Source organism: Oncorhynchus masou, chromosome 19 (genome assembly GCF_036934945.1).
Source record: "Oncorhynchus masou masou isolate Uvic2021 chromosome 19, UVic_Omas_1.1, whole genome shotgun sequence".
In the NCBI taxonomy this organism is placed as follows: Eukaryota; Metazoa; Chordata; class Actinopteri; order Salmoniformes; family Salmonidae; genus Oncorhynchus; species Oncorhynchus masou.
In genome coordinates this window covers 20,391,027-20,409,973 of record NC_088230.1, presented here as the reverse complement: position 1 = coordinate 20,409,973, position 18,947 = coordinate 20,391,027, and the positions used below count along the sequence as shown (strand labels likewise).

Below are 18,947 nucleotides of genomic sequence, written 5' to 3'. Positions count from 1 at the left end.
GGACAGCTCTTTATGTGACAGTGGTTCGCTGGTTGACCCTCATGGAGTATGTTTGTTTCTCTTGAGCATTCTTAATTTAATTAATAGAAGACTATTAAGAAGTAATGAGTGATATCATTGGTCCTACTACTAAAACAAGCCAGTCAACACCAATTAAGTGGAGTGGTTTTCCCTTCAGACCCTCCAGTGTGATAAGACTTCCAAGTGAACTTTCAACCCTGACTTGTCATGAGCCACTACTTTATGCCAGGACAGTATCTTAGGATGTAAGAAGCAGCTCACATTATGATTTGAAAGGCTACTTTGAAAATGTCAGTCGGACAAAACAAGACTAATGTCTAACTTTTCAATTGTGGTTCCATTGTGGTGTACCTTGGGAAACGTTTCCGTTGTGGCCAAGCTGATTCTACAAACAAATCTGATGTCAATTAACTGGATCCAAGTAAAAACAATTGTTGGATGATGTCCGTGAACCATGTTACAGACTCAGATTCTGCCTTGAGCTCCTCTGCTTTAGTCTGAGGGTGTGGTGAAACATGAATGATATACCAAGAGGAAACTGGCAATTTATGGGATTACACAACTTCAGTAATCATATTGTCTTCATATTACAGTATCTTCATCAGTTTGTTATGTCGGGATCAACTCAATGCTTTAATGAGGTTGTTTTCCACAGGGCCTCCAGGACCAAAAGGTGAGAAGGGCGATGTTGGGCCACTTGGGGCCTCTGGTGTGGCAGGCCTCATAGGGATGAGAGGTCCGTACACTGTACAGTACTGTCATTTGTCCTATTCTAGCTTTCAACATACATGACATTCTTCAACCATTTTTCAACCATGTCATCGAAACGTATCTTACTGTAATTGGCCCAGGTCACGGATTATGTAGCCTCAACCCTCAGACATATTTCCAAGAAGAATGCTGAAAGCAATCCTCCCTTTAGGAGCATGGAACATGTTAATTTGTTATAGCCACCCAGAACACTCCTCCTACCACATTCAAACTATCAGTCAGTCCACTATCCTACTTATGAAAGAGTTGGTTACTATAGTATACCTTGTTAGTAATGCAGCGACTATCGTCAATTATTGATTCATCAGGGGTTACCTTGTGAACACGACCCTCTATGGTTCCAAATCCATAAGTCCACTCTGTCTACTAGAAACCTAATGACAGCCAACTGGGCTCAAAGCATCCTGTGAAATGTAGCAGGGGCATTCTTTGAGATAGTCTTTCATTACATAATTAAATGGTGAATAAAGAAAGAACATTGGAAAATGTTATTATGGCATGCAAGCAGACCATCTTACCCAAAGATTCGTATAAGATAGGCTGTTTGCATTCTTTGAAACGCATTTCAGATATCCTGTTTAAAAATAATTGGGAAAATAAATCCAATGCTTTGTTTATGTACTCCCGGCAGGTTTTACAGGAGAAAAGGGCATCCAGGGTCCAAGGGGACTAAAGGGCCCAAGCGGCCCTGACGGCCTACAGGGGGAGAAAGGGGATATGGGACCCGAAGGGCCCAAAGGTATGTCTGATATTAGTACTGTCTGACAGCTGTAGAGCCATCAGTTAAACTAACATCTGTTCCTCGCTGCCTCTTTGAACCTGCTGTCAATGGTTACATCTATCTCCCTTATCCTTCTGTGATGGCATGCTCTCTCTTAAGCTCAGGCTTCAGATGGGGCAATGGAGGCTCAGGGTCTATTCCATCTGATTTACTACAGTAACAGTCAAAAGTTTGGACACACCTACTCATTCAAGGGTTTTTCTTTATTTTTACTATTTTCTACATTGTAGAATAATAGTGAAGACCTCAACTATGAAATAACACATATGGAATCATGTAGAAACCAAAAAAGTGTTAAACAAATTAAAATATATTTGAGATTCTTCAAAGTAGCCACCCTTTGCCTTAATGACATCTTTGCACTCTCTTGGCATTCTCTCAACCAGCGTCATGAGGTAGTAGCCTGGAATGCTTTTCCAACAGTCTTGAAGGAGTTCCCACAAATGCTAAGTCTTGTTGGCTGCTTTTCCTTCACTCTGCGGTCCAACTCATCCCAAACCATCTCAATTGGTTTGAGGTCGGGTGATTGTGGAGGCCAGATCATCCGATGCAGCATTCCATCACTCTCCTTCTTGGTTAAATAGCCCTTACACGGCCTGGAGTTGTGTTTTGAGTAGCCATGCTGGTTAAGTGTGCCTTGAATTTGAAATGAATCACAGTGTCACCACCAAAGCACCCCCACACCATCACACCTTCTCATCCATGCTTCATGGTGGGATCCACACATGCAGAGATCATCCCTTCACCTAGTGGGCATCTCACAAAGACATCTCAAATTTGGACTCATTAGAGGACAGATTTCCACTGGTCTAATGTACATTGCTTGTGTTTCTTGGACCAGGAAAGTTTCTTCTTCTAGTTGGTGTCCTTTAGTAGTGGTTTCTTTGCAGCAATTCGACCATGAAGGCCTGATTCAGTCTCCTCTGAACAGTTGATGTTGAGATGTGTCTGTTACTTATTTGGGCTGCAATCTGAGGTGCAGTTGAGGCTGGTAACTCTAATGAACTTACAGTGCCTTGCGAAAGTATTCTGCCCACTTGAACTTTGCGACCTTTTGCCACATTTCAGGCTTCAAACAAAGATATAAAACTATTTTTTTGTGAAGAATCAACAAGTGGGACACAATCATGAAGTGGAACGACATTTATTGGATATTTCAAACTTTTTTAACAAATCAAAAACTGAAAAAATGGGCGTGCAAAATTATTCAGCCCCCTTAAGTTAATACTTTGTAGCGCCACCTTTTGCTGCGATTACAGCTGTAAGTCGCTTGGGGTATGTCTCTATCAGTTTTGCACATCGAGAGACTGACATTTTTTCCCATTCCTCCTTGCAAAACAGCTCGAGCTCAGTGAGGTTGGATGGAGAGCATTTGTGAACAGCAGTTTTCAGTTCTTTCCACAGATTCTCGATTGGATTCAGGTCTGGACTTTGACTTGGCCATTCTAACACCTGGATATGTTTATTTTTTAACCATTCCATTGTAGATTTTGCTTTATGTTTTGGATCATTGTCTTGTTGGAAGACACATCTCCGTCCCAGTCTCAGGTCTTTTGCAGACTCCATCAGGTTTTCTTCCAGAATGGTCCTGTATTTGGCTCCATCCATCTTCCCATCAATTTTAACCATCTTCCATGTCCCTGCTGAAGAAAAGCAGGCCCAAACCATGATGCTGCCACCATGTTTGACAGTGGGTATGGTGTGTTCAGGGTTATGAGCTGTGTTGCTTTTACGCCAAACATAAAGTTTTGCATTGTTGCCAAAAAGTTCAATTTTGGTTTCATCTGACCAGAGCACCTTCTTACACATGTTTGGTGTGTGTCTCCTAGGAGGCTTGTGGCAAACCTCAAATGACACTTTTTATGGATATCTTTAAGAAATGGCTTTCTTCTTGTCACTCTTCCATAAAGGCCAGATTTGTGCAATATACGACTGATTGTTGTCCTATGGACAGAGTCTCCCACCTCAGCTGTAGATCTCTGCAGTTCATCCAGAGTGATCATGGGCCTCTTGGCTGCATCTCTGATCAGTCTTCTCCTTGTATGAGCTGAAAGTTTAGAGGGACGGCTAGATTTGCAGTGGTCTGTGATACTCCTTCCATTTCAATATTATCGCTTGCACAGTGCTCCTTGGGATGTTTAAAGCTTGGGAAATATTTCTGTATCCAAATCCGGCTTTAAACTTCTTCACAACAGTATCTCGGACCTGCCTGGTGTGTTCCTTGTTCTTCATGATGCTCTCTGCGCTTTTAACGGACCTCTGAGACTATCACAGTGCAGGTGCATTTATACGGAGACTTGATTACACACAGGTGGATTGTATTTATCATCATTAGTCATTTAGGTCAACATTGGAACATTCAGAGATCCTCACTGAACTTCTGGAGAGAGTTTGCTACACTGAAAGTAAAGGGGCTGAATAATTTTGCATGCCCAATTTTTCAGTTTTTGATTTGTTAAAAAAGTTTGAAATATCCAATAAATGTTGTTCCACTTCATGATTGTGTCCCACTTGTTGTTGATGCTTCACAAAAAAATACAGTTTTATATCTTTATGTTTGAAGCCTGAAATGTGGCAAAAGGTCGCAAAGTTCAAGGGGGCAGAATACTTTCGCAAGGCACTGTATCCTCTGCAGCAGATCTGGGTCTTCCTTTCCTGTTATGGTCCTCATGAGAGCCAGTTTCATCATAGCGTTTGATGTTTTTTGCGACGACACTTAAAGAAACTTTCAAAGTTCTTGACATTTTCCACATAGAAATGACAGTCAATTTGCTTATTTGAGATGTTCTTGCCATAATATGGACTTGGTTTTTTACCAAATAGGTCTATCTTCTGTATACCAACCCTACCTTGTTACAACACAACTGATTGGCTCAAACGCATTAAGAAGGAAATAAATTCTACAAATGTACTTTTAGCAAGGCACACCTGTTAATTGAAATGCATTCCAGGTGACTACAAAGGGTGGCTACTTTGAAGAATCTGAAATATAAAATATATTTTGATTTGCTTAACACTTTGTTTGGTTACGACATGATTCCAAATGTGTTATTTCATAGTTATGATGTATTCACTCTACAATGTAGAGTAATAGTAAAGAATAAGTGGTAAAAATAAAGAAGAACCCTTGAATGAGTAGGTGTGTCCAAACTTTTGACTGGTACTGTATATCTTCATGCCCTCTGCCTCCCCATCCTAACCCAAAGCAGACCTTCCTTATCAGCTGAACCGCCAACCTAAAACCTTGCAGACAGAAATGTCTCCTAATGTCTACACCATAATAATGGAGGAAAGCCATGTCCGGTTTTTAGTTGGTCCAACCTTAGCCCTGAGACTTGGCTGTAGACGCTGATGGTGCCTAGACATCATAGGAGTCTACAGCCATGTCTCAGGGCGAGTCCAACCTTGCTTCTAGGAAGCTTTTTCATCCTTCGTCACCTTGTGTGTTGGGAATCAGAACTTGTTTTGTAATCAGATACTCCTCTCACACATGATTTGAGACACAGTGCCTTATTGTATTGGTCATGGATTTGACTATCCACAATGGACTTATTTTATTTCTCTATGCAAACCAAACAGCTGGATCAGTTTAGTTTGGCTGAACTGTCCGGTGCTGGAGGCTCAAACCCCTGTGATCCAATAACATTACGATTGGATGTGGGTGCTCTGCACTCTCTATCTGCCCTGTCCTCCTAGCCCTGTTAGACTGACTCACTGTGACTACAACACACATAACACGGGGTTAGATAAATACGAAATAAAATAACAAAGGCACTTAGCCTTTTAGTAAAGCTTGTAAAAGCACCCTTGTGGAAAAGGGAGAGATGTTGTGTGGCCTGTTAAAGTAGGCCTTTCTTTATGCATGTTTTTCTGTGAGTTAGAGCTGAGTTTGGCATTGGGTGTTTGAACCAGAGTAAGTGTCTAACATTTCCTGACCACCGCACACATTACTATGAGGATGTGGTCAGCTCAGAGCAATACCCGACAGACAATTGGTGGTTCTGTTTGGGTGGCACTGCCATTGGACACTTTCCTGTGATTTTGGATCTGAAAATACAGGAATTAAACGTGGGGTAATAGTCACTTTATTACAGTAACAGCTCATAACCACACCTTGTGGTTTAAAACTTGTAGTTACGGAGAGATGTTCCCGCAGAACTGAGTGGTAGGAATTTTAATATTCCATCAAAGGCATATCCAGAGTTTGTTATTTTTATGAATATTCTACAAAAAAAGTTGACAGTACCATAATGGTCATTTTTGCTTTATTGTGTGGTGTCCTCTATAATCATGGACATAAACTTCTGGTACATATCAAAATACAACAAATCTTAATTTAGTGGAATTAAAGATTGAAGTTGACTGATTACTTCATTTTCCACAGCCTCTCTCAAGTCCAGACAATAAATTAAATGTATGGTGCTAGCACACTTGTAACAATCACGACTTTCAAATGAAACTGCCAGGCTCCAGAATGTCCCTGCACCCACACTCAGATCCTCATCAGATGCCCTCTTCAGGACACAAATGTATCCAAGGTGGATCTTCTTTTAAAAACATTTCTAAGCCTGTTAACTGGCTTCAAGTAGTGAAGCCAGAAAGACGCCATAAAAGGTCTCTCTGCTCACTCTGAAAGAGGAGCTGCAGGACGACTGTGCTTTCAGCCTCTCAACCCCAGCGATTTTTTTTTTTTCTCATAAAATCCTTTAATCGTTAAATTGATGTTGTCTTTTGCTCTGACTCCTTTTTGTCTTTCATAATATGGCATACAACCCACAGACAGACAGATGAGTTGCCTCAGACGACGAGCGCAGAGCAACAAACAAAACAATAGTCCACAACCATGGATGTCGGATCACAGAGAATCAAGGACATATGTGTTCATGTTCACTTTTGGGGAAACATACACCTCACTATACTGTATTTGCTGTCTATACTGTATTTTTCTTTGTGCTGTTTTTCTAGTCCACTTCAGCAAAAGCTCAAGATACTGTAGTTCACAAGGAGGTTATTATAATTGTTAAGTCTAATGACAAGGTGCTTACATTTAGTTTATGGGTCTTCAGTTCACGTTACAAGATTGTAAGTTATCCAAAGGGAAATTGAGTTGAGGGATGTCTAAAATCAGACCTGAGGTTGGTTCAGCTGTCTTTCTTCTCGGTGTGAAGTGGACTATTTTAGAGTTGCTTTGTTCCCCCAAACAAGGGAAAAAATAATCTCTCAAGTATTCTTGTCTCACAAGGTAGAGGTGGCACCACAGGTCCTAGAGTGGTGTGGTGGGAAAAAAAATCTGGGTCCGTAGTTTTTCCTGATCTAGTAACCGAACCAGTTAAAACTCTGACCTTATATGGTATGACGTGATTAATCAGTTGTAAAAAGGTTTAATACGGGCTATGATTGGACCAGAGTTTTTCTGATCAGGTCACAAGGTTTTAAAAAACTCCTGGAAAAACTATTGGCCTTGGGGGTGATAACCCTGTCAAACTTCAGCAACCTTGTTCATATGAATTATATTTTAAAGAAGGGGGTTTCCTACACAGAGACACAGAGAAAGCGTAGGAAAGTGGAGAGCGCACCTTGAGTTTTGTGCATTGTGCCCGGCCCGCCCGACCTCCAATTTCCGTGAATCTGATTGGTCAAGACACACAGAGTCTGCAGCAACACTCTGATGTGAAGGACAGAGTAATTGTGCACAAGTCAACAAATCATGAGGCAAATTTGCCCCTCTTTTTAACGCTTTGCATCAATATATTTTATTCAACTAAATCAAAAGTGGTGTGGCACTACCACACCTGATCTAATAGAGCTATGGCAAATGCCACATTGCCACACTTTTTTTCAGCGGCCCTGCTCAGAAGTATTCCAGGAAGGCAATATGGAAACCTCAAACCATAGCCTAGTTTTAGAACTAATCCAGGCCCACCTACACAAAGTCAACCATGACAGAGTGAGAGGGCAATATTTAGAAGAGAAATAGCATGTGGGAAGGATCTCTAGGAAAATAATACTGATCTTGTTCAACAGGATCATCCGTTTTACTTATTTCCAGTTTGAATTTGTAGTTACAGGAAGTGAAATATTCATCTGTGCGTCTCTTGAAGTTTCCACTGGCTGTAACACAATGTTTTGTTGTCTGTCTGTCCTTTCCAAGGTGACAGAGGAGACAGAGGACTGAAAGGCGAGAAGGGAGACCGAGGTGACCGTGGTGAAAAAACAGGTGAGACCAGTGAATAGTGAGTTATGGGATTGCTGATGCTCATCATCCTCTCAATGATGTTGGTCCATTGTTATCTGCATACATATCTGTAACACTGCTGCATCGTAAAATTGGTTATTGTAATAGGTTGTAGTAAAATACAGGTAGGTTACAGAATTGAACCCTAACTGACCTACCAATTATTGTTTACTGCTGTTCAGGGGGTGAAGGAGTGCAGTGTCTTTTGAGGCCTGCCAGCTTTCTGTTTGGCTTTAGAATGCAGTTTGCACCATCAAAAAACATTTCAAAACTTAGCACCAGAGCTGATGTCACATGCTGGTGTCAGTCTAGTGTGTTCATCACTCATTTACATGAGTAGGTGGAGGTTCTCACCTGGCACACACACATCACTTGTAAACAGGGATGCCAAAGGATCAAATAGAAAAATAGACCATTTTATGGACCGAATCACAACAGGCATACATCTCTGCTCTACTTGTACATGGAATGCTGGTGGTTGGTGGGAAGCAGTGGTGTCACAATGTGTAGGTTCCCGTAGTGAGACGAAGGTGTGTCACAGCTCAGAACCCGTGGGGCTCTTTGAGTTGGGGATCACGCTCCTCAGTCCCCTAGGTCATTAATCCTCTATCTCGCTTGATGTTTACAATGTCACAACTGACAACCATGGTTTTTTGAGGCGGCAGGTAGCCTAGGGGTTAGAGCATTGGGCCAGTAACTGAACGGTTGCTGGATTGAATCCCCGAGCTGACAAGGTAAAAATATGTCGTTCTGCCCCTGAACAAGGCAGTTAACCAACTGAGGTCGTCATTGTAAATAAGAATTTGTTCTTAACTGACTTGCCTCGTTAAGTAAAGGTAAAATAAAAAATAAATACAAATTATCCTAGAAGGATGAGGGTTGTGGCTGAAAGTTGGGGGTGGGGGGTTGGGGCTGAGGGTTGGGACTGAGAGCTGGGACTGAGGGTGGTGCTGAGAGCTGGGACTGAGGGTTGGGGGTGCAATTGGACCTAAAGCCCCTAGCTTGACAAGCTATAAAATGTCAGGTGCTTTAATGCTTGCTTTGTAATTGTTGCCATAGCACTGCCTTTCACCTTCACACCTCTCAGAATGGGGGTACCAAACTTAGATATGATATCCCAAGAGTCCCAAGAAACTGGAGTAAGCTTGGCTTTGACAGATCATTTTTGCAGGACCGCCACAAGCTTCAGTCTCCACATTTGAAGTGTCTGCCTACACACACACACACACACACACACACACACACACTGCACAGCATGGTCTTAGTTCATTAGTCCAGAAATGTTGTTGCAAAGGGCCAAACATCGGTTCCCTGCCAGATGTTGTAAACTGTTGCTCTAAGATCAAGTTTCTCTTCCTCTCCTCTAAGAGTAAGGAGGAAGGTGTAGAGCATTTGGAAGTTTTGTACGTCCTTTTTCTTCTGTTATTGTTTATGCCCTGATTATATGCATTTCATGCCAAAACGAAGTTAGATATATTTTTTTTCCCAGAGTATATTTTAATGATGAAAAATCTCCAGTTAAAATTGCAGTTTTGATGACATACAGCATTTCAAAGTGGGCCAGTTTTCCATTCTGCCAAATGCACTTTTGACAATGTGCCTGTTTTTATAAGGTATTGACAGCATGGTTTTTAGTGCTCTTTCCCTTAGGACTTAACCAATTGGCTCTTTTTCTAGAACAAATATTTTTGTTGTGAAACTGTAGGGAGATGTCAGCAGCATGGTGCTAGAAAAGGGGAAGTACTGGCTTTCATTATGCGGTCGTCTGATCAATTAGCTGGACTTTAACAGGTTCTGCCAAGAGGTTTTCTGTTGGATGTATGATTATGTCTCGAGTAAAGTCTTAACAAATTTCTGTCTGAATTTCTAATGACAGCCTCATGAGGCCTCACAGCCTCATGCTGTCCTCATGGTAGGTAGGTCTGTACCTGGCTGAGATGTGTTTTTCATTAGTTATTTGGTTCAAGGTCTCCAATATTGGGCTTTATGTGCAGGGGACCTGTATTATGACATCCTGGCTAGATCTAGCACTTCGACTCCTTCCTATTCTTCCTAAATCTGTTCTCCTCTCACATTATGGGGGACAGGAGGCCCTTCAGATCAGCCTCCCACTGTGTGTGTGCTGAGGGAAAGGGACTCCTGCTGTCTCGGGGGGCGTGCGCACACACACACACACACACACACACACACACACACACACACACACACACACACACACAAAGAGGATGACGACATTGCCCACACATAACCCTCTTTGTACAAGGCAGAAAACAGTCCAGCACAAACACATACAGCGGAGGTGACCTGAGAGGAGATAATGTCAGAGCAGTTACGATAGCTCATAGACTGGTCCCTGTGATAGTCATCTCTAGGAGGTGAGGTCTTGCATATGCAACTCCCTTAAGGACTACAGGCAGGGGCCCATCCAGGGGTTGAACACAGATTGTGTTTGCCTAACTAGTAAACTGATAAACACATTTACAGTTGAAGTCGGAAGTTTACATACACCTTAGCCAAATACATTTAAACTCCTTCACAATTCCTGACACTTAATCCTGGTAAACATTCCCTGTCTTAGGTCAGTTAGGATCACCACTTTATTTAAAGAATGTGAAATGTCAGTTAAATAGTAGAGATAATGATTTATTTCCGTTTTTATTCCTTTCATCACATTCCCAGTGGGTCAGAAGTTTAGTCAATTAGTATTTGGTAGCATTGCCTTTAAATTGTTTAACTTGGGTCAAACGTTTCAGGTAGCCTTCCACATGCTTCCCCCAATAGGTTGAGAGCTCCTGGCAAAGCTGGTGTAACTGAGTCAGGTTTGAAGGCCTCCTTGCTCGCACACGCTTTTTCAGTTCTGCCCACACATTTTCTATAGGATTGAGTTCAGGGCTTTGTGATGGCCACTCCACACCTTGACTTTGTTGTCCTTAAGCCATTTTGCCACAACTTTGGAAGTGTGCTTGGGGTCATTGTCCATTTGGATGACCCATTTGCAATCAAGCTTTAACTTCCTGACTGATGTCTTGAGTTGTTGCTTCAATATATCCCTATAATTCTCCTCCCTCATGATGCCCTCTATTTTGTGAAGTGCTCCAGTCCCTCCTGCAACAAAGCACCCCCACAACATGATGCTGCTACCCCCGTGCTTCACAGTTGGAATAGTATTCTTCGGCTTGCAAACCTTCCTCTTTTTACTCCAAACATAATGATGGTCATTATGGCCAAACAGTTCTATTTTTGTTTCATCAGATCAGAGGACATTTCTCCAGAAAGTAAGATCGTTGTCCCCATGTGCAGTTGCAAACCGTAGTCTGGCTTTTCTATGGAGGTTTTGGAGCAGTGGCTTCTTCCTTGCTGAGCGGCTTTTCAGGTTAAGTCGATATCGGGCTCGTTTTACTGTGGATATAGATACTTTTGTACATGTTTCCTCCAGCTTCTTCACAAGGTCCTTTGCTGTTATTCTGGGACGGATTTTCACTTTTCGCACCAAAGTACGTTAATCTCTAAGAGACAGAAAGCGTCTCCTTCCTGAGCGGTATGATGGCTGTGTGGTCCCATGGTGTTTATACTTGCATACTATGGTTTGTACAGATGAACGTGGTACCTTCAGGCATTTGGAAAGTGCTCCCAAGGATGAACCAGACTTGTGGAGGTCAAAAAAAAAATTTGAGGTCTTGGCTGATTTCTTTTGATTTTCCCATGATGTCAAGCAAGAGGCACTGAGTTTGAAGGTCGGCCTTGAAATACATCCACAGGTACACCTCCATTTGACTCAAATGATGTCAATTAGCCTATCAGAAGCTTCTAAATCCATTTTCTGGAATTTTCCAAACTGTTTAAAGGCACAGTCAACTTAGTGTATGTTAACTTCTGACCCACTGGAATTGTGATTATTTAACTTATAATTCACTGTGTCTGTCAACAATTGTTGGAAAAATTACTTGTGTCATGCGCGAAGTAGATGTCCTAACCGACTTGCCAAAACTATAGTTTGTTAACATGAAATTTGTGGAGTAGTTGAAAAACGAGTTTTAATGACTCCAACCTAAACTTCGACTTCAACTGTATTCAATGAAAGCCTGAAGGGTTTAACAAGAGATGTTGAGGTCTTTATTTTCAGACATACAGATCTCAATCAGAGATTACTTAGAGAGTAAATGCTTGACCAAGTAGACAAACTCGACATGGAAGATTGTTAAATTGTCCTTATTCTGCAATAGGCTACAGCACAGTTTATCTTCTATCAATGCTTAATTTCCAATCCCCCATATGTTGTTTTTTTTGTAAATACCATTCCAAAGTTTCGGGTCACTTAGAAATGTCCTTTCTTTTGTCAGGACCCGGTTACGAACCCGGGTCTCCGGAGTGAGAAACAGTCACTTAACCAACTGAGCCACGAATAGTCAGCAGAACCCAGAAGATGAGGCAGACACAGCAGTACTTGAGACGGTGTATTTAATAAAGTAAAAAGTGAAGTCCTTCAGGAAAACATGTAACTCCACAACCTCAAAAGGAATTCCACAAGAACAAGGTAATCCACAAGGTAATCCTCCAAGACAAAAAGGTAAATCCACAAGGTGGTAGGTAAAGCATGAAAAGCCTCAAAAGATACTCAAAAATAAATAAACAAGAACAAAAAACAGAATTCCACAAGAGCGTCCACCGGGATCAACAAGAGTACACAGAATACTAGGGCTGGGTGCTAACATACAAACACAGAGCAAAGAACTGAGGGAAACTAAGGGTTTAAATACAATCAGGGAAAACGAGGCACAGGTGCAAATAATAATGGGGATCAAGGGAAAGCAAAAGGTCAAAAAGCACAATGGGGGCATCTAGTGACCAAAAACCGGAACAACCCTGGCCAAATCCTGACATCTTTTGAAAGAAAAGCAAATGTTTTGAACATCAAATTGATCATAAATACAGTGTAGACATTGTTAATGTTGTAATTGACTATTGTAGCTGGAAACTGCAGATTTTTTATGGAATATCTACATAGGCCTACAGAGGCCAATTATCAGCAACCATCACTCCTGTGTTCCAATGGCACGTTGTGTTAGCCAATCCAAGTTTTACATTTTAAAAGGTTAATTGATCATTAGAAAGCTTTTTTGCAATTGTTAGCACAGCTGAAAACTGTTGTCCTGATTAAAGAAGCAATACAATTATCCTTCTTTAGACTAGTTGAGTATCTGGAGCGTCAGCATTTGTGGGTTCGATTACAGGCTCAAAATGGCCAGAAACTAAGAACTTTCTTCTGAAACTCATCAGTCTATTCTTGTTCTGAGAAATGAATGCTATTCCGTCCAAGAAATTGCCAAGAAACTGAAGATCTGGTACAATGCTGTGTACTACTCACAGAACAGAAATGCGCAAACTGTCTCTCTCCAAAATAGAAAGACGAGTGGCAGGCCCCGGGGCACAACTGAGCAAGAGGACAAGTACATTATAGTGTCTAGTTTGAGAAACAAACGCCTCACAAGTCCTCAACTGGCAGCTTTATTAAATAGTACCCACAAAACACCGGTCTCAACGTCAACAGTAAAGAGGCGACTGTGATGCTGGCCTTCTAGGCAGAGTTCCTCTGTTCTTTCCCCATCTTAGTATTTTATTGGCCAGTCTGAGGTATGGCTTTTTCTTTGCAACTCTGTCTAGAAGGCCAGCATCCCAGGGTCGCCTCTTCTGTCCGCTGTTGACGTTGAGACTGGTGTTTTGCAGGTACTATTTAATGAAGCTGCCAGTACATTTTAATAAACTGAAATATGACATTTCCATAAGCATTCAGACCCTTTACTCAGTACTTTGTTGAAGCACCTTTGGCTGTGATTAGTCTCAAGTCTTCTTGGGTATGATGCTACAAGCTTCACTCACCTGTATTTGGGAAGTTTATCCCATTCTTCTCTGCACATCCTCTCTATCAGGTTGGATGGGTAGTGTCGCTGCACAGCTATTTTCAGTTCTCCCCAGAGATGTTCGATCGGGTTCAAGTCCGGGTTCTGACTGGGCCACTCAAGGACATTCAGAGTTTGTCCTGAAGCCACTCCTGCATTGTTTTGGCTGTGTGCTTACGGTTGTTGTCCTTTTGTAAGGTGAACCTTCGCCTCAGTCTGTGGTCCTGAGCGCTCTTGAGCAGGTTTGCATCAAGGATCTCTCTGTACTTTGCTCTGTTCATCTTTCCCTTGATCCTGACAAGAAGTCTCCCATTCCCTGCCGCTGAAAAACATCCCCACAGCATGATGCTGCCACCATCATGCTTCACCGTAGGGATGGTGCCAGGTTTCCTCCAGACGTGATGCTTGGCATTCAGTTTCTATCTTGGTTTCATCAGACCAGAGAATCTTGTTTCTTATGGTCTGAGGGTCTTTAGGTGCCTTTTGACAAACTCCAAGTGGGCTGTCATGTGCCTTTTACTGAGGAGTGGCTTCCGTCTGGTCACTCTACCATAAAGGCCTGATTGGTGGAGTGCTGCAGAGATGGTTGTCCTTCTGGAAGGTTCTCCCATCTCCACAGAGGAACTCTGAAGCTCTGTCAGAGTGACCATCGGGTTCTTGGTCACCTCCCTGACCAAGGTCCTTCTCCAACGATTTCTCAGTTTGGCCGAGAAGAGTCTTGGTGGTTCCAAACTTCTTCCATTTAAGAATGATGGAGGCCACTGTTTTCTTGGGGACCTTCAATGCTGCAGTAATGTACCCTTCCCCAGATCTGTGCCTCGACACAATCCTGTCTCGGAGCTCTACGGACAATTCCTTTGACCGCATGGCTTGGTTTTTGCTCTGACATGCACTGTCAACTGTGGGACCTTATATAGACAGGTGTGTGCCTTTCCAAATCATGTCCAATAAATTGAATTTACCATAGGTGTACTCCAATCATGCACCTGAGCTCAAATTTAAGTCTCTTAGCAAGGAGTCTGAATACTTATGTAAATAAGACCTGTTTTCATTTGTCATTATGGGGTATCGTGTGTAGATTGATGATTTTTTTTTATTTTGTCCATTTTAGAGCAAGGCTGTACCGTAACAAAGTGGAAAGAGTCAAGGGGTGTGAATACTTTCCGACTGCACTGTATATATTTCAGGAAATGTGCATGGTGAACTCGTACACATTGTTAATACGTAAATAGAATGCACTATTTCAGAAAGTGACCTACCTCTTGCATGTCAATTTCAGACTGGGTAGAATTGATGTTCGCAATCTCCTCCTATCTGCAAGTTTAGCCAATGACATAACACCTTATTGACATCTGACTGGAACCAACCAATAAAAATACATAAACATTTAACACATAACAACCCTGTTACACACCTACAGCTGTATGGTTGTTTAATTTGAGTGATAATACAGAAGGTATGTGTATCTCTGGTTTGGCCTTGTAGGCTATAGAGCTGGATTAGGCATTTAGAAGAGCTTGGATTTCTCCTTGTTAGTTCTGCTACCTACTGTAGACAGACCATTGTCCGCTTTGCTCTGTTAATTACTCTGCCAATGTGACCCTGGCTCTGGCCTATCTTCATCACACCCCCATCAGAGATAACTTGGATATGCTTTTCTCCAGACAGATTGAAGTTTCCTGAGCCGTTACCAGAGTAATCCCTAATGATAAAATGAAAGTTCTGGCTACATGTCTGTAGCAGACACGTTTTCAATCTGCCAGATTCTCGGCGTGTCTCAGGCCAAGAGTAGAGCAGAGCTCAGGCTCAACATCTGCAACACATTATTGAGATGTTCCTGTGTTCTTCTCGAGTCTATCCTCCAGATTCATATTCAGCCATTTGGAGCCCGACGTTATTAATCTCTTATTAAGGTAAATAAAGGCTAGTTGAGTCAGAGTACATTTTTCAATGAGAGGTACTAATCGTTTTCAACGCCTTCTCCTGCCCCGACAAGACCACAAGGGAAATTTCACTTCAATCTTGTTAAAAGTGAGGTTTTGTTTTTGTTTTATTTTCACAGCAATGGAAAAATAACAAAATTGACAAAGTTAAAGATGTTTGGCTTGTTGCTCCATATCAGATGGATTTATTAGTCTACATGAAAATGACAATGCTTTAAACAAACTTATTGAAAAAAGGCATGTGTTCACTAATTAAAGACAATAACCATGCTGGGCCCTGTTTCCTACAAGCATTTTAATACTAAATTCATTGTTAGAACCTTCGTAGGAGCAGCGTTAAATGTCTGAGAGGATTCCCAAAACCATCGTTATTAACGTTGCACTTGAAAACGCTCATAATCCAACGCCTGGCTCAGACCATTCGTACAACTGTTAAGTGGGCTCCTGAGTGGTGCAGTGGTCTAAGACACTACATCTCAGTGCTAGAGGTGTCACTACAGACACCCTGGTTCCATTCCAGGCTGTATCATAGCGGTCTAAGAAACTGCATCTCAGTGCTAGAGGCGTCACAACAGACCCTGGTTCGATTCCAGGTTGTAACACAACTGGCTGTGATTTGGAGTCCCATAGGGTGGTGCACAATTGGCCCAGCGTCGTCTGGGTTCGGGTTTGGCCGGGGTAGGCCGTCATTGTAAATAAGAATTTGTTCTTAACTGATTTGCCTAGTTAAATAATAGTCAAATAAATCATTAAGCTCATCGTTAAATGCTTTTTCGCCCTCAGAATATCTCCGCTAATCATAGACACGCCTTCCGGCGCCGACAAAGATGGCCGCCTCGCTTCGCGTTCCTAGGAAACTATGCAGTTTTTTGTTTTTTTACGTGTTATTTCTTACATTAGTACCCCAGGTCATCTTAGGTTTCATTACATACAGTCGAGAAGAACTACTGAATATAAGAGCAGCGTCAACTCACCATCAGTACGACCAAGAATATGACTTTCGAAGTGGATCCTGTGTTCTGCCTTTCACCCAGGACAACGGAATGGATCCCAGCCGGCGACCCAAAAAAAACGACTTCGTAAAAGAGGGAAACGAAGCGGTCTTCTGGTCAGACTCCGGAGACGGGCACATCGTGCACCACTCCCTAGTATACTTCTCGCCAATGTCCAGTCTCTTGACAACAAGGTTGATGAATTCCAAGCAAGGGTAGCATTCCAGAGGGACATCAGAGACCGTAACGTTCTTTGCTTCATGGAAACATGGCTCACTGGAGAGACGCTATCGGAGTCGGTGCAGCCAGCTGGTTTCTCCACGCATCGCGCCGACAGAAACAAACATCTTTCTGGTAAGAAGAGGGGCGGGGGCGTATGCCTTATGGCTAACGAGACGTGGTGTGATCACAAAAACATACAGGAACTCAAATCCTTCTGTTCACCTGATTTTAGAATTCCTCACAATCAAATGTCGACCGCATTATCTACCAAGGGAATTCTCTTCGATTATAATCACAGCCGTATATATTCCCCCCCAAGCAGACACATCGATGGCTCTGAACGAACTTTATTTGACTCTTCGCAAACTGGAATCCATACATCCTGAGGCTGCATTCATTGTATCTGGGGATTTTAACAAGGCTAATCTGAAAACAAGACTCCCTAAATTGTATCAGCATATCGATTGTGCAACCAGGGCTGGCAAAACCTTGGATCATTGCTATCCTAACATCCACGACGCATATAAGGACCTGCCCCGCCCTCCTTTCGGAAAAGCTGACCATGACTCCATTTTGTTGATCCCTGCCTACAGACAGAAACTAATACAAGAAGCTCCCACTCTGAGGTCTGTCCAACGCTGGTCCGACCAATCTGATTCCATACTCCAAGCCTGCTTCCATCACGTGGACTGGGATATGTTTCATATTGCGTCAGACAACAACATTGACGAATACGCTGATTCGGTGTGCGAGTTCATTAGAACGTGCGTTGAATATGTTGTTCCCATAGCAACTATTAAAACATTCCCAAACCAAAAACTGTGGATTGATGGCAGCATTCGCGTGAAACTGAAAGCACAAACCACTGCTTTTAATCAGGGCAAGGTGACCGGAAACATGACCAAATACAAACAGTGTAGTTATTCCCTCCGCGGCAATCAAACAAGCTAAGCGTCAGTATAGAGACAAAGTAGAATCTCAATTCAACGGCTCAGACACGAGGTATGTGGCAGGGTCTGCAGTCAATCACGGATTACAAAAATAAAACCAGCCCCGTCACGGACCAGGATGTCTTGCTCCCAGGCAGACTAAATAACTTTTTTGCCCGCTTTGAGTACAATACAGTGCCACTGACACGGCCTGCAACGAAAACATGCGGACTCTCCTTCACTGCAGCCGAGGTGAGTAAAACATTTAAACGTGTTAACCCTCGCAAGGCTGCAGGCCCAGACGGCATCCACAGCCGCGCCCTCGGAGCATGCGCAGACCAGCTGGCTGGTGTGTTTACGGACATATTCAATCAAACCCTATCCCAGTCTGCTGTTCCCACATGCTTCAAGAGGGCCACCATTGTTCCTGTTCCCAAGAAAGCTAAGGTAACTGAGCTAAACGACTACCGCCCCGTAGCACTCACTTCCGTCATCATGAAGTGCTTTGAGAGACGAGTCAAGGACCATATCACCTCCACCCTACCTGACACCCTAGACCCACTCCAATTTGCTTACCGCCCAAATAGGTCCACAGACGATGCAACCTCAACCACACTGCACACTGCCCTAACCCATCTGGACAAGAGGAATACCTATGTGAGAATGCTGTTCATCGACTACAGCTCGGCATTTAACACCATAGTACCCTCCAAGCTTGTCATCAAGCTCGAGACCCGACCTGTGCAACTGGGTACTGGACTTCCTGACGGGCCGCCCCCAGGTGGTGAGGGTAGGCAACAACATCTCCACCCCACTGATCCTCAGCACTGGGGCCCCACAAGGGTGCGTTCTGAGCCCTCTCCTGTACTCCCTGTTCACCCACGACTGCGTGGCCACACACGCCTCCAACTCAATCATCAGTTTGCGGACGACACAACAGTGGTAGGCTTGATTACCAACAACGACGAGACGGCCTACAGGGAGGAGGTGAGGGCCCTCGGAGTGTGGTGTCAGTAAAATAACCTCACACTCAACGTCAACAAAACTAAGGAGATGATTGTGGACTTCAGGAAACAGCAGAGGGAACACCCCCCTATCCACATCGATGGAACAGTAGTGGAGAGGGTAGTAAGTTTTAAGTTCCTCTGCATACACA

General features: G+C 42.9%; 1 protein-coding gene across 3 annotated transcripts in view; it reads left to right on the top strand.

The window, feature by feature from the left end:
• LOC135505974 (scavenger receptor class A member 5-like) overlaps window positions 1-18,947 on the top strand; it is a 76,467-nt gene that overhangs the window by 45,221 nt on the left and 12,299 nt on the right. For all 3 annotated transcript variants that reach the window (XM_064925282.1, XM_064925284.1, XM_064925283.1), the window contains exons 5-7: window positions 677-757; window positions 1,424-1,531; window positions 7,725-7,790. In XM_064925282.1, coding sequence (XP_064781354.1) covers window positions 677-757; window positions 1,424-1,531; window positions 7,725-7,790 — 255 coding nt within the window. The remainder of the gene's footprint in view (window positions 1-676; window positions 758-1,423; window positions 1,532-7,724; window positions 7,791-18,947) is intronic.